We start from the raw sequence: 16,757 nt of genomic DNA on the forward strand, positions 1-16,757 counted from the left end.
TCCCATGCTCCTTGGGGTGTAGAAGGAGGAAAGAGGGGCATTGAGGACCTCACATTTTGGCGAGGTGAATCCTGACTGTGAGGAAATACTGGTACCTCAGCTTACTTCAGCCACCAACAGATGTACTGTTGCTCCAGGGAGAGGTTTTGGCTTCTTCCCTCCAAGAGACTCCCAAGGGTGACTCATCAGATTGTACTTTGTTGGTCTCCATAGCCTGGAGGAAATACCAGACTCTGCTTCTTTCCTCCCTGTTGACCACTGGCAGAGGCTGAAAAGGCAACCTCGGTCACCTCAGCTGCCTAATTCTGAAGGAGTCAACCCCATTATAGTCTTCTGCAGGATGTGAGCTGAATCCCCTTTCCAGAGCCCCACCAGGCTCTGCTGCATCTGTTTGGAAAAGCCTGTGCTTGTTGCACCACCTCAGTTTCTCTTTTTCTCAGAGCAGGCTGAAATGCTTTGGAGGCCTAGGAAGGGACAGCTGTTACCCAAAGTGTTGAAATAGTTTTCACCCTTGGCAGGGATAGATACACTTACGCAGTGCTCCCTCCCTGAAATCCCAAGGGAGACACCCTCCAGGACACTGATTATTTCCATAACACTAGGAAATGGCATTGAGGTGCTTTGGGCCCAGAGCTCCATCTGTGGAAGGAAGAGTGAAAGAGATGAACTTTCTTTTGGCCTTCCTGTGAGATAAGGGTTTTCAGAGCAAACAGGGAGGGAAGCCATATGGGGCAGAACAGGTGACACCCAGACCTGAGTCTTTGTTCCCGGCACCATCACAGGAAAGGTCCTCACACTCTTCACTCAGTGTTCATTGGGGGAATCTCTCCTAATTGCACTTGTCATCACCATCTCCAGACACAATTCATCCCCGCCTAGGGGAAAGCTGTATTAAGAGTTTTTGGTGCATTACATTTTTTGAGCAGCCTATCCTGTGGACCTATGGATTTCTATGGACCACCTAGGTGTTTTCCTTCACCATCTGTGTGTCCCTCTAAAGGCTCAAAAGGTGTGGGAGAAAATCAGCAGGGACATCATTGTGCTTATCCACAACGTTGGGAAAACCCTAGGATGGAGTCTGGGTAGAGGTTTCTGTTCCTCAGGCGTGGACTCGGGTGTGTAATGGGTATTGACCACAAGCATGCACTAGAGGATGCTCCTGCCCCACTTCACCCTCTGTTTGCTCAGCCTCTTACTGGCACTACGGAGCAGAGAGCCCCAAAACCACAGTGGAAAACTCAGAGGTACTCAATACCTGCAGTGCTGATTCTTCTACAGGAGAAAGGGCATCTGGTATGATATGTCACCAGTTGTGCGTTTTCCTCGGTTTTTGGGGAGGAAAGTGTAAAGCAGTATTAGCCAGTGAGGAAAGGAATTGTGGCTGTAAGAAGCGTATCTGTAATACCTCACACAGACTGGCATGTGGTCATGATAATCACAGCAATAGCAGGTGCATTTATGTCAGTTGTTTGTTTAAACTTGCCAGTATGCGTCTACAGTACAGCCGTGATGTGATTAACTCTGACAGTTGGCAGTGGAGACTCGTCATGGAGTCACGGTCACTACTAGCGGTACAGGGCTCCAGTTACGCAGGCACCTGCAGATGCCTTAGGACAAGCACTCTCAGATCCCTGAGAGCTGCCAACCTGCTGAGGTCCACAAGACCTCCGTACTGGCCCTTAGCGTCCACACTCGGGCCACAGGGGTTTCAAGATCATCCCACCCGGCATGTTGAGGTGGCCTGGAGAAGACCTTTGCCTCCTGTTGTGCATTGGGAGGTGCTGCTTTGCTCCAATCCCAGTAAGAAAAGTCCTCAGACCCTGTAAACTGCCAAACTAACTCTGTAAAGAAAGAGGGGATGATACAAAAAATGTCATTTCCCTTCGGATGTTGGAAACACCAAGCTGTAAAGCACCAGTGGGGTCTCCAGCCAGGGTGCAGCCCCCAGCACAGATCCCGTGCATGGAAGGGTCACTCGAGCTCCTGGAGGATTTTCCTACAGGAAAACAACTGTATTCATCATTTCTGCTGTCAGACAGAAAGGATGTTCACGTGTTCACACGAGAACTTCCCGCCGCACTTTCAAGCAAGGACGGCCCAGCCCTGCTCGGGCCTGAGCCTCCTCGGGTTAACGGGTACGTGAACCACTAACTCGAGCTGGCCTTCCATCCCCTCCGATTTCATTGCCCGCTGGCTCTCTGCACTCCCTCAGTGTCTCCAGGCAGGTGGTTGCTGTTTGTCCCTGTTGGGTCAGCTCTGTTTCCTGAAGAGTCGGCTCCGAGACTGACCCAGAGGCACTCGGCCGCTTTGCCCTTGTTCTGCCGTTGTTCTGTCAGTGCCGTTATTGCAGTGTCCATCCCGCGACGCAATAATGAGCTGGATACACCCACGCAGCAATTCAGCAAGGGCTGGGAGCTTCTGCCTCGCCATACACAAAGCTGAGTGTACTTGTGCTGCTCCCTCTTTCTCTTACCATGGATCTGAGATATAAATCTCTCTCACACTGAGGTGTCTTTCTCCTGCTGACAGTAGAAGGAGAAACCTTTTACACCTGTGAAGAGCGTCCTGGGAATAACTTCAGGCACAGCAACTGCGCTGCTGAAGTCTGAGCAAATGCCCATTCCCTTTTTATTCCACAGGCAGTAACAAGGACCTTCATGGGGCGACTCATCTGCTTGGTGGAAAGGTGCACTCCTAGGACGAGCCCTCTCCAGCAACCCACTCTTCTTCTTGCACTGTGTGGAGCCCCTAAACGTGAATATGATACCTGAAATAACGACTCTTGAAACCAAGATTAGTTTAGGGAGGAGATATTGCTTTATTCTGTGCAGGGTGCTAGATGGAAAGAGTCCACAAATCAAGCACCCACACAAAAGAACTTTGAAGTATTTATACACTCCAAACTACATGATTACATATTTACTATAATGATTATTGGTTAATTACTTATCACTTCTATCCCTCATTGGTTAGTTACGTGCTCGCTCTGATTCAAAGTTACAGTGGGGTTTTAATTTTCTGCACAAGCTCAAAGGGTGAGGGTCTGTATTTGGGCAGGTTCTTAAACTGGTTTACATAAAACAATTTTAACAAGCTTCCATGTTCCAGGATGTTTCTCCTCTTCAAGGACGGTAGCTCCTGATTAGAAGTTCCTTACTAATTATTGTTGACTGAAGAACAGACTGACCTATCTGATGTATCCAATTTGTCCTTGTATTTGAGGAGAAACATTTGTATGGACAGTAATACATACTATGTGTCCTTGGGTGCGATGAGAAGCATTTGTGGGGCCTGCAATGTGCCATGAGAAGCAGTTTTGCAGCCGATGATTCCCAGTAAACAATACATTCTTTCCCATGGGTAGCAAGCACATAATATTTAAGCAACTCTGAACAAGACCTCTTGTTCCGGGTAACCAGTACAGCCTGATTTGTACAAAACACTGCTTTCCCTCTGGTAACACTTTCTGTCACAAATATTCCCTCTCTCAGAGGTGCCCTTTCTGACAAGAGGGGAAAAGAAAGATCAAGAATACTGCATGGAGAAAGGGGAATGGGAAAAACAGACGTCACCAGGAGAGTTTCTGCTGCTGGGGTTCGGGAAAGCGCCTGATTCCAGGTGCCTCTTCCTCCTCTCTCTCGTTGTCTGTGCAGAGGTTGTGCTTGGGAACGGCATCACTGTGTTGGTGGTGACACCAGCATTTCCACAGCCCGATGTATTTCTTTCTGGTGAATTTAAGCAGCTCAGAGATGTGCTGTACTTCCATCAACCTGCCCGGGCTGCTGGCCAACTTCCTGACAGGGGAAGGACCACCTCTGCTCAGGACTGCACGGCTCAGCTCCATTTCTTTGGATCTCGTGCAGTCTCCGAGTGTTACCCGCTGGCCACCATGTCCTACAATCACTCCCTGGCCATATGTCACCCCGTGCTCTGTACAGGATGATGAACTGGAAGGTGTTTTTCCAGCTGGCAGCTGGCTCTTGGCTTGGGGCACTGACTAGTTTCACAATCATCACAGACTTCTCAAGCCAATTGAAGTGTTGTGGCCCAGCTGACCACTTCTGTGATGTGATGTCTTTGCTGGACCTCTCCTGCAGTGACAGGCCGCTGTCATGTCTATCTGAGCTGTAGTCTCGCTGGTTTTGTTCACTCTGGCAGCTCATGTCTGCATAACAGATGCCACCCTGAGGAAGCCATCGAGCGTGGGGAGGCAGGAGACCTTCTTCACCATGTGTGAGGAGTGAAAGCCACGCACACACCACTGTGGTCAGCATTTTCTAAGGGACAGTTCTTACTGCCTATTTGCTGCCGGGGACACCACCGCTGAGAAACCTGAACAACATTTCCACACCATCCTCACAGCCCTGGTCAACCCCCTGTAGCCTGAGGAGCAGAGAGGTCAGGCAAGCCCTGGGAAAAGCTGTCAGGAAAGCTGTGGCCTGCACTGAGAGTGCACACTGGCTGTGCACCAATGGCTACAAAACACTCCTATTTCTCCTCAAAACTGTAGGGATGATGTGGAGGGAATATGTTATGTACCAGGCATATCTCTGGAGGTGTCTGGCTTTCAGAACACTTTTAGAAAGGCCTGGGGGAGAGGGAAGAATTCTTTTCAGAAACATGAGTCTTCACTAAAAGGTAGTGGAAGAAAATGTCTTTGCCTTATTCCTTTGAGGTAAAGAGAACGTTCTTGCATGTGGGAACTGTATACACAAACTATAATCTTCCTGCCTACAATACCAGGAAAGACCATCCAGAAAGCTACTGGGGGTAATCAGGGATGCGCATCTTGAAAACCAGCAGTTTCAGCAACCTGGCAGTGCTGTTTGTAGAGGCTGCTCCAGATGTGTGCTGTGAGTTGCAGGTTTTGGGATTGCGCTGGCTGTGGTGGGGGTAGCCATGAAAAATGAGCTAGACCTGAGAACAAGGAGTTAGAAAAAGAAAAGGATATTTGGTGAAGGTTTCACCCTCCCCCAAGTAGAAGTTCTCAGTTTAGTTGCTAAAACTTCTTCATCTCATCTGTTTTTTGATTTGCTTGGTTCTGTTGTTTGGTTTGAGGTTTTTTGTTTTGTTTTGTTTTGTTTTTACAGGCATTAATCTTTACTGTTCTTGTTTGCTTATGCATTTGCAAAACAACCACATCTATTTGCAAATTTGTGTCTTCTGGGTGTCTGACACCTTTCTTTGAAAAGCAGCCTATTCAGCTAAGGACAGGTACCTGCTTGTGTGACTGTCCGAGTCAGAACCTGCAGGGAGCTCTGGCTGCAGGGAGATATCTCGGGAGCTCTGGCTTTTCCGTGTGAGCAAGGTCTGATTCACTGCCAGAAGGTTTATGGAAGCAGTGAACAGCAGGTTTCTCAAGTGTCTGGTGAAGTGATGCGTGACACTTTCTTCTGGCCTCAGGTTATTCAGGTGCTCACTGTGATCCTCCTTTTAAGACTTTCAGGGCAGAATCTTTTAAAATTATGCACCACGATGCATGCAGTCCACTGCAGCTGATTCCCAGTACCACGGGATAATTAATGCGTGGGCCTCTTTGCTTCCACTTCAGACGGGACACACGAGATTTCAGATCATATTCCTGCTGAAAAACTGAATGCCCTAAGGGCCCAGAGAAATGGGACACGGGTCACCTTCCAGGAGACCGAGGTGTTCTGAGATGCACTGAAGAAAACTGATACCCAAGGTAACAAGAATGTCCCTCTGAGCTGGCTCACAGGAAGACAAAGCTGGAGACAGAATTGGTGATGGGTCTCACCAGTTCTCACCAATTCACCAAGTCAAACGCCAACTCCCTGTCCAGCCTGTTGTACTTTCAGGAGAACCAAGTACTGGAAGGACACATGTCATTTGCGTACAGATAACGAAGGGCTGTTAAAGGCCCTTGAGGTGGGAAGGAGATGCAGTATTGCCCGCTGTTCTGTTGTCTCACACACTCCTTGTTTTACTGACGTGTTCTCATGGTTGGGAAAATTGCTGATAATAGAACAGATCAGTCTGCGACCCTGTCACCAAAACAGGATAAAAGAACTTATCGACACCAATGTGATTTAGATATCAGACATTCCTTTATTAACCTCCGGGTGCACAGGGGAGTCGTCTCACCAACAACACACACCTAACTCGTGTAGCACGCTGATTATATAGGATACAGTAATACATAGTAATCAAGTTCTCATACATAAACATGATCATTCCCATAACTCATATTCTTATTCCCACCTCCTTCCAGTCATGGGCACTTGAGTCCTGAAATGAGTTGAGGGGCTGCTTTTGCGACCACCACGGACTAGTGACCTAAAAGAAAGACCCTCCAATGCCCTTGACCCAAGGATTTTGGCTCACACAGCAATTTTAATATGCTTCGATCCCTTTCACAATGTAAATTTTACAATACCTCGTCTACAGGGCAATAAATTGTCCTGACTGAACAGTCTCACAATGGTACCTCATCACCAGTCTTATTCTTTGTATAGAAATCTGGTTAATGATTATCACTAGTCTGCATGGCCTCAGCCTGGGACTTTTAAAAGAACGTTGTAGCAGCATAACTGGTTGTATAGTTACTCTAAATCATTCCTTATTTAAATCCAAATCATCAAAAATCATTAAAATCAGCTCAAATTAATAACAAACTAGTAACAACCCGACCATAACTAAATCGTTAGTGGGAGCAACAGGGAGGAACAAAAAAGCTGATTAACCCTCCCAGAGTGCTTAAGTGTTCTGCTGGCAATCCAAATATCCGCTGGTCATTTTTCCTGGTACTAATAACAATACTTGTAAAAAATGTCTGTTAGGCTGTGATTGCATTTGTGCATCTTGCATATCAGGAGGAGAGGAAAAGCAGCATCCTTAACATAAATGCCTCTGGTTCATGATCCAACCCTTTGTCTGGGTCTGAGGCAAATGTTGAGTCTCTGTTGTTGTTTTTGAGGGCTGTCTCTCTGCTGGGGGCTGACTGGGGTCAGAGCTGGGAGCTTTCTCCCCTGTAAAGAAGGCAGCCGCTGTGCTGCTTTGAATCCCTGGGTGTTTGCAATAGGAAAAAAGGATTTCAAGCATATGACTCCGGAGCAATGAGCCAAATAGGTGAGAAAAACCTGATTAATGGTTTGTGAAACTCTTTGACAACAAAATTAATGGGAGCAGGGTTGGGGGTGGGAAGGAAAAACCTGCAGGGGCCAAAACTCTTTGGTGTTATGTTCTTGCAGATGGAAATGTTTGGAACTTCAGATGGAAGCTGCTGTAGCTGAGCTAAAAAAACAAAATGAGAAAAACTTCTGCATGAAAGCTCTGATTTCAGTTTGAACCAGGATCATTCTGCTGTAACAAAAATCCCTAGTTCTATGCTGAATCAAAACAAGCCCCTGCCTTTTGTTGTGAACGTGAGTGGATTGCTTATTAAGCACCCGAGGACTAATTCAATCTTTATCAAATCATTAATACTCCCTTCCTTTGCATATGTGTATATGCAGACATCTCCCTCTGTTTCTGCATATCGGTGCAGTTATATACAGAAAATACACTCCTGGCCCATCCTGTCTGCTCCTCAGCTGTGGTGTCTGTTTATAAACACCCATCAACCTCCACTTTTCCCCAGTGAAAATATCTTCATTCTTTTTTTCTCTTAGCTGTTAAGGAATATAATTTTTAAACTCCCAGTGGAAGCTTTCAACTTTGGTGTCAAAGACATTTCAGAACATTTACAGAGCCCATCACCCATGCTCTCCCACTCAGATCAAGGGGATGGGCTCCCTCCTTGTCAAAGGGCTTCCTCTGCCAGAGTTAAGGTGCGATAGGGAGGCGTGTGGGACAAAGAGCTTCATTTGAGATAGTAACAGCCTGAAGTTTGTTGAGTTGATTCAGCAAAGAAGCTGCCATTATGGTATGGTATGATCCAGGACGTTCTACTATTTTCTAGGGTTTGGAGATCAAAGCTTGTTCTTCTTGCTCGACCAAGCTTCAAGGTCTTGCAATTGTTCCCATATGGTAACTATAGCTTCTGGCATAATTATTAACCATGGCCACTAGCAAATGTGGAGTATACTATATCAAGACAGCCCCAACATTTGTACTTTTTTTTGTAGTCTTGTCAATTCAGACTCAAAAACTAAATGCATGAGTAATTAATAGGTTTAAGATATGACTCATATGCTCTTTCTTTTGTTTAGAACTGCTCGAAAACAACCTGTGAAGATGAAAAAGACCAAGGTAACAAAAAAAAGGTGACATAAATCTTCATAAATCAGGGATCTGAAATATTGTCTACATAGTCTGTTTTCTACCATGAAATAATTCCTTGGAAAGAGAGTGAATTCTTACTTAAAGCTACATCCAGGACAGACTTAGGAGGGCTTTTTATATGCAGATGGTGATATACATTTGATCTCTGTTTAAACAATAACATTTGATAATTTTTCCCATCTAACTGTCCTATGTTCTGCCTGTGGTAAGGGGTAGTTCATGCTGCCTATGTCCAGATGGGGTTAATTGTGGCAATTGAGGCATGGACTCTCCATGAAGTGCAAAAGGAAAGAGCCTTTATTATTACAGTAGTACATACTTATACTATCGTTAAAGCTCTTACTTCATAATTAGCAAATCAGCAATTAGACATCTATCAATCTTTGCTCCTACCAGCATCAGACCACTCTAACACGCACTGTGCAGACCAATCACCCTCTCGTTCACGCGCTGTTCACGCGGTGGTAACTTCTCACAGGTCAGTACTTTTCCACAGCTCAGTGTTGCAGCTGTCCGGTGTTTTTCCCTGACACCTTGGCACAACTCAACAGTTTCTTATCCTTCTCCCAAGGACTGTTTTTCATCAAAGCCTTGCTGCTCCTCAGGGGCTGCGCAGAGCTGACAGGCCGATGTTGATTTGCCTGTCTCCCACAGTTAATCAATTTTGGCAGTACTCTGGGTTAATTTCCCTCAGGAGAAAACTAGGAAGAGTTATTAACTCTTCTCCCACCTCAGTATGGCTGTGGGGCTAGTGAAGCACTGGTACAGAAGTGGAACTCTGTTGTGTTTTGGACAGAAATATCTGAATTACCCATTATGTCTTCTGCAGAATCAGGATTCAGAAATGCTTAAAACGATCCCATTAATTTATACACGGACCTTACCCCTGCAAAGTAGGACTCCAGTTTCAACGGTTAGACTCACAGTGTACCAGCATGACAGACATAATAGTCCGGTATCTTCTCCCGCTTCTGTGAAGCAATGTGTTCAGACAAACAGTTAATGCCCTTTACTATATTTCCAGCCTTTCTGTGATCAGGAGACACATCTGTGATGGGCAAAGCCGTGCCCACTCACACTTGTTCAGAGGCATTGCCAACATGTGATACCCACTGAGATGCAACATCCCAAGCTGTCTTGGGTTGGCAAGCAACATAAATAGGTTCAAGACTAAGCTTGATCCATGTGACAAAATTACACAAAAGAGCAGCTGGGTTCAATAACACAGGACTTCCCTTCTGAACCTACTACTTTGTACAGGGATGGCCTGATTTACATCCTCCCCTACCTACTATAGTAACACTACACTGCTTGGCCACCCTTCTCGTACATTTTACAACCTCCATGCCTCCCGCAGTAAGACTGGGTCCCTGATAGAGCAGTAACAACAGGAAGACTGGTGAGTTTTTAAATCTACATTACAAAGGCTTCATTAAGCAAGCCCAGACTTACTGAAAATCCCTTCTGTGGCCTTCACTAATACTGTCAGCTAAGATCGTCCAAAGATCATCTTTGATTTCACCTCATCCTGCAGGTTCAGGAACAGACATCCCGTTATGTTTTACAAAGCTCTGAAAGTGCTCTATTTAAAGTAGCAATCAGATAAATTAATACCATTGCAGGTATTATGCTGAAGTCTAGAACAGACAGACACTTTGTAAATCTACAAATATTTCTAATTTCCTTCTAGGAAATAAATAAATAAATAAATAAATAAATGGACCAATGAATACATAAATAAATATTTCCAACCACACCCAAGCTTTAACTAGCAACAGTTAAAGGGAAAAAGGGAATGTTTGGTCTTGTGGTTTTCTTAACTGTACTGATGTGTAGATGTGAACTGCTCATTTTAGAGTGTAACAACAGCATTTTAATGCTTAATTTGCACACATAAGACACACTCTTAGACTGATTTGCAGTTTACTCTATAAGCTAAAGGTGTGTTCGTCGAGACACCAGCAAATGACTGAGCTCATGGTTTCAAGTGTTTGCTAAAATCCTGACCTGCATCTAACACCAAAAGAGCTTCAAGGGATTCTTTTTTTCTCCTTTCACTAGACACACTAAATGCTTCACTTTCATTTAAGAAAAATAATTTTGAAGAATAACTGGAGAAATTTTTCAGGATTTACTAGTTCCAGACCATTTAATTCACACCCTTTCCTAGCTTTTCCGAAGTCTGGCAGCTCTAAAGAAAACTTATGATCCCACAGTAATGAAAACTTTCATAGTTTTCATAATTAGCATTAGATAAGAAACAGGTGATATGTTGAAATGATCCTCTGTTATTTTGCTTTTGGACTTAAATGATTATGACAGGCCTAAAATGACAAATGTATTTTTACATAGCCATTTTGAGAAACCAGAAAAGGCATCTGTCTTTTGGGCAAAGGCCAAAGAGTTATTTTCATGAGTAAAAACAAATAAACAAAATACCTGATTTTAGTATAAAATAATATTTTCTCTTTATTCTTAAAATAAAATAGTCTTTTCAATTCAGACTCAAAAATGAAGGCACTATAAACAATACTCACAATTAACAGAGTCCACTACAGAGGTCAAGTAGAACAGCGAGGCTAGGAAAGAAAATTCATCTGGAAAGAGCTGGTCATAAGATGGTCAACATGACCTTCGTGTCCAAAATCTTTTTAGCCAAGCCCAACCAGCTACGGCCTCAGCTGCAGGTGATGATGGTTAAGAACAAACAGGAACTTGAAAAGCGTGAGTTTTTCTTCTTCTGAACTCTGGTTTCAGATTTTAAAAGTGGCCACCCTGAAAGTCTTCCTAAGAGCTTTGGAATCGCAAAGTGTTCCAGAACAAGTTTGGAATTTTTCATTTTCTTGTATGTCTAAAGTTCAAGGGTTTTCCCATCAAATTAAGTTAATATATCTCCACCCAAGGCCCCCAAAAGTAAAAATACCATCTCAACCCCTAGACTCTCAGTGCTCTTCTGGAAGGTGGATCTTACTATGCACTGACAGATTTTCAGAAGCTCTTAACTAATTAGTATTCAAAGGCCATACTTCCCACAGAAGGCAAAACTATTACACGACACAACCCTTACAAGGCAAGGTTTCAGGCAGTAGGCAAATATATATGCCTTAAAATACCCCACCACCCATTAGGGTCCCTGATGGAATAACAATGGTTCTGTTTCTTCTAAACTGAAAGAAAAATTCCACAACAGATCAGAGACAATAACAAAGCTTCTGATATTCACTGCACAAATATGTACTTGGAATATTTATACTCCTTCAGCCTTTAAGGTGGTTCTCTGAAGTTTCTTTACTTTTCACTTCTCATCAGACTCAGAATTGTTCTGTAAGAACTGCACATGGAGAAATACTTTTGCAAGGCTTTTTGAACCTGCCTGTTCCTCAGACTGAAGATGAGTGGGTTAGGCAGAAGACATACCATTGTGTTGAGAATAGCTACCCCTTTGCTGATGTCAAGCCCACCCTTGTGTATAGGTTTATCATAAAAATGCAACTCCTGTAAGACATGAAGACGACGATAAGGTGACATGCACAAGTGGAAAAGGCTTTCTGCCACCCTGAAGCAAATGAAATGTGCAATATAGTGGAAATTATATTGGCATAAGACAGGACTGTGATAATGAGAGTGCTTGGGAGAGAAAAAACAGCTATTGGGAAATTAACAAGATCTAGAACACGTGATTCTGTGAAGGAAAGTTTTAGCAAAGGTGCACTGTCACAGAAGAAATGGTTAACGTTTTGTTTACAAAAGGGTAACTGGAAGAAAACAATTGATGGGCCAATTAGAAGTGCAAAACTCAGCCCCATGAACCAAGCACTAATAAGCAACAAAGCCCATTGTTCATTATGGTGGCGTAAGACAAGGGGTAGCAGATGGTCACATACCTGTCAAATGACATTGCTGCCAAGGGAAGAACCTCTGTCATGCCAAAGATGAAATATAAAAAAAATTGAACAAAGCAACCAATCATAGAAATTGTCTTTTCTCCTGATGCTATGTTGAACAAGACCTTAGGAGTAACAGAGGAAGCGAAACCCATTTCCAAGAGTGAAAAGTTCCAAATAAAGTAATACATGGGCACATGGAGCCCACGGTCCATGATGCTGATGGTGACAATCACTAAGTTTCCAATTATAATTGAGATGTAGATGATGAGGAGAACCACAAACATAAAGATCTGCAACTTCCTGCCAGCTGTGAAACCCACAAGGATGAAATGTTTGACCATGGTTTGGTTTTCCATCGCAACATTTACTTATGTCTCCTGTGCTGTGAAAAACTGTGGGGGAGAGGGAGGAGTCAATGCTGTATTTTACATTTAAATGTATATGAAATATGAATCATCAGAGAATTGAAAGGGAAATGACATGAAGGCATACTATCAATGAACTAATTAATACTTTTCTTTTTGATCGGTACTAGCTTTTTGTTTATTCCCAATTTCAAAAGATGGAAAATTATACAGCTGCTGTAGTTCATAATACCACTGTACAGCTAAATCCAATCTTCAGAAAGAACGCTAGGAGGACTAAAATATGATTGCAAAAGAAAAACATGTCACTGAAGTCAGTTTTTACTAATCTCTTCCAATTTCTTTCCAATATAAGACAATCATGACGAAGTTTAAGGGACAAGAAGAGATCCTATTTTTGTTGAGGCTTCTAAACTCCATGATGTATTTGAAACTACATGTGTTGCAAGAAAATCAATCCACTTTCCTAGGAGTCTGTTTTCAAAAATTTTCACATGAATAGTGAGTTAGTTACCTTTATAACAAGATGAAAGTCAGGGTTTAAGTCTAAGATGTTTCATACTCGTGCCGTTCTAATGCACTAGTTAAGGTTGAGCTCTGTCTCTCTTCTCCAGGTATATTCTGTGGGAACTAAGAACTGGTGGTTAGCAAAATGTAAACTGACCTTGAGGTTAGAAGAATGATTGTGGGAAACTGAGGCAACCTTCGGAACACCGTGTTGGAGCGTCAGAAAGAGCAGGAACACCGGCTGCAGAATGCATGGTGAGCGTGTGAGCAGTAAACAGATAAAACCTGAAGGTCAGCAGGATGGAGAAGTAAAAACAAACCCATGTAAACAGGTGGGAATAAATTGGGAGCTGGCAGACAGTGCAGCGGCACCTGCTCTCGGCAATGTCCCCCCTTCAACAAACTGGTGTGAGTTTGTCTTTCTTCTGCGCGTCGCCCCGATCCCGGCCGGACCGAGACTGACAGATTCTCCAACACCAAATGACTAAAGCTTTTAAGTAACTGACAAAGAATAAGGGGGGGTGAAGATATCTACCCTGTGACAGCACAGTCTGGTAAATGTAAACACCACCACTGGATTAGCGTGTTAAATTCTCTACTGTTCTTTCTAGACTGTGATTACTGTCCATGTATTCATGCATGAGGATGAACAGCAGTCTTTCTAAAAGCATGGTTTCATTCTCTGGTGAATGGGAACATAGAAAAATTTGAGTTAGCAGACTGGTTCCCTTTCTTCAGAAACCAATACATGTGGGACCTTGTTACTCAGTGCTAGTTCACAGGCGCTAGCTAGCTAAATTCTGACTAGTTTTACTAACACCAATCTGAACCTCTTGATAGCAGCTAAATAAATATGTTATATGTTTTATTATCATCATTCTTGCAATATAATTCCTCATTAATTATTTAAAAGAGAAATAGGTGGTTTTGAGTTAAAGATGATAAAGAATAAAAATGAAAAAAAATATTGGAAAAGGAGGGAGGAGAAGACTTCTTGCAACAAACTTTACTGATAATGGTGACTCACTTTATCACATTGACTGAGTGAACAACAAACAATGTGGAGCTTGCTCCCCAGATTGATCTCTTATCAAACTTAGTCACACTGTAAAAAATCTTTTCAGGCAACCATAGCTCTTTCAAATATCCAGGAACTCTTTCCTCCTCTGTTCTGTCCTCTGTAAAATATCTTTACAATCTTCACCATCTGTATTTTAATTGTTCTTCTCCCTGTTAAACCAGTTCCACAGAACATCATAAAAGTCAATACCAGACAATCCTAGTATTGCCCATTAAGTCTGTTCAGTGAAAGCAGTTGCCTGAGTCTTCAGAAACTCTGGTTTCTTCACTGCAAATCACAGGAGCAGATTACATTAGTGACACAATCTCTTATTACCTTCTAACAGGAAGACTTCCAGGACACCAGAAATCTGTCTGCATGTAGCAGTTCACAGGTAACGGAGCCCCTCCAGGTGGCAGCTCAGCCCAGATAGCTCAGACAGCTGCATTAAGAAGTTGCACCATTCTCAGGAGGTGCTGATTGACTGTACATATTGATTGTACAGTAGCTTACATCTAACATACAGAATTCTGCAAACAAGCCAAATCACTTTCCTGGATTACACAGGCAGTTCTGTGGAGCCTGATTAGGCACAAGTGGCAATGCAACTCATTCTTCAGCCCAGCTGAGATACACACAACTCAAGGCCTCTGGGCTCATTTCTACCTTTGGATACCAACAAACAGCAGGACTGGAGTGGCTGCTGTATTCATACATGTCTCACCTACTGCCCTTGGTGCACAGCGACAGGGAGCTGTGGCATTAGACCCATGTGTACTTCTGTCATGAGGCCTCCTCTAAAAGAAAGGTTAGGCATTGGTTCCCCAGAAACTCCAGGTGAGATGGTGGCTATATGATGCAAATTCAAACGAGTTGCACACTGATCTGGTTAGTCCCTTGAGCCCAGGTCTATGACATCAAAGACAGATTTTTTTCATATGGAATGAGGGCAAAGGAAAAACTTTTGGTTTTAGGCTGGAGACAAAAGTTTCTTCTTAAAAGAATTCATAAAGGAGTTAGGTCCCTGTGGCCCAGATCTACAAAAACATTAGAAATCTGCAACCCTCTGATTTCAAATGCCTTTGTTAATCTGGATCACTAAACTGTTGGCATATTGAGACCAACCAACCACTCTTTGTACTTCTCTATTCAAAGAAAAAGTTTGTTTGTCGCCATATATTTAGACTGTGAGTGTTTTGTGCAGTCAATTAAAAATGGGTTTGTTCTACATATATGCAGTGCCAAGCCCAATGAAACAGTAACTCCAAAGTTACTATTGATCATTAGTAATACACTATTACAGTATACTATTATTGTAGAGATGGACAGTTTACCATGAATCATTTACTTTTATGAAAGCAAACTCCCACATTTACAAGTGGACAATTTTTGCATCCAATTGCAGTTACACTGGAGTACGTGTCCAACTGATTGAAACTTTTATTTGTCTAAATTTCTAACTAGTCACAGATAAATAGCAATAATAATAATCTTGTAGATTTTTTTCCTGTTTTACAAGAAACAAACCAAAGCAAATATTGCTGTTCCACAAGTATATTTGAAGTTTCAAGAATTCCCCTTACATGAGAACAACATCAGGACCTCAAAAATAATAAAACAGAGTTACCAGGCCCACCTTCAGAGAGCTAGATGCCCAATGTTTACTGAACTCCTGTAAAGAGGTGCAAATCCTTTCCTGCCTAGTTGGAAACAATATCTTACAGCTGATTGCCATTCCATTCAAATAAACATTTGGGCTTTTGTATTGTTCTAAAACTTTCCTGCAAGAATCTTCCTACATTGTGTAAATTGGTAAACATTCAGAGAGATGGGAGGAGCGGAGAGACAAGTGTAATCTAGTGTAAACTTTCCTGAGATGCAGAACAGCAAGGCTCATGCTATCTCTCATCACACATGAATGCCACAATGATTGCTCAGTTAGTTATTCTATGGTATGTACTAAGTCTACAATTCTTTCTGGGTGGGCCCTTCATTGTTCCGAAACCACGATGCTCCTTCTGCGTGACTTGTGCGGCAAGGTCCTAAATGACAGCTAGTTTCAGCCACCAACAATACAGTTATCCTTTATAGTTAAAGGAGAGCGTGATCCACAGATGTCTTCTACTGCATAGAGGTGTAAGGCCTAGACTGATCCCTATTGATTTCTGGCAAAGTTAGAGAGAAACATTACTGGACCTTGTAAAAAAGCACTTTGGCGCTGTAGTACTTAGCACTGCAGCATGCATACGTATCATTGTCTGAAACTGAAGTTCACCATGCTGATATGTTGCCCTTTATGTTGAGTATAAACCACATAAACCTACAATGCATGGTACATATGCACACTGAGGGGGTAAGGTCTAATGAAGCACAACACAGCTAACAGAAATCCTATAGAAATTTTCATTGAATGTAGATGTTGACAGCATTCCAGAGCTTTCCTCACTTCTGTACTTTATTGATCCTGAATGCCATGAAATGGCCTGTTAAATCCATTACTTCAATTTTAATGTGTCCACCTGGGGAGCACAAGACAAACCCTGTACTTTTTGTTTTACCATGGTCACTTGGGATGCTTTCTCTGGCATGTTCATAGATGGGTCTATGGGGTATTGTTAGCTGAAAGCACTAAGTTGGTTTCTCCAGCTCCTCCTCCTTTTGTTCCAAGGAATAAAAGTAAAGCCATTACCTACT

At 42.9% G+C, this 16,757-nt stretch overlaps 1 protein-coding gene across 1 annotated transcript; it reads right to left on the bottom strand.

Annotated features, from left to right (window-relative positions):
* Positions 1-11,532: 11,532 nt before the first annotated feature.
* Positions 11,533-12,487, bottom strand: LOC141933988 (olfactory receptor 6E1-like). Its single transcript, XM_074849137.1, is given in 3 exon segments — positions 11,533-11,699; positions 11,702-12,046; positions 12,049-12,487. Coding segments are annotated over 3 exon segments (951 nt in total).
* Positions 12,488-16,757: the final 4,270 nt, after the last annotated feature.

The sequence above is a fragment of the Strix aluco genome, chromosome 24, assembly GCF_031877795.1.
Source record: "Strix aluco isolate bStrAlu1 chromosome 24, bStrAlu1.hap1, whole genome shotgun sequence".
Taxonomy (NCBI): domain Eukaryota; kingdom Metazoa; phylum Chordata; class Aves; order Strigiformes; family Strigidae; genus Strix; species Strix aluco.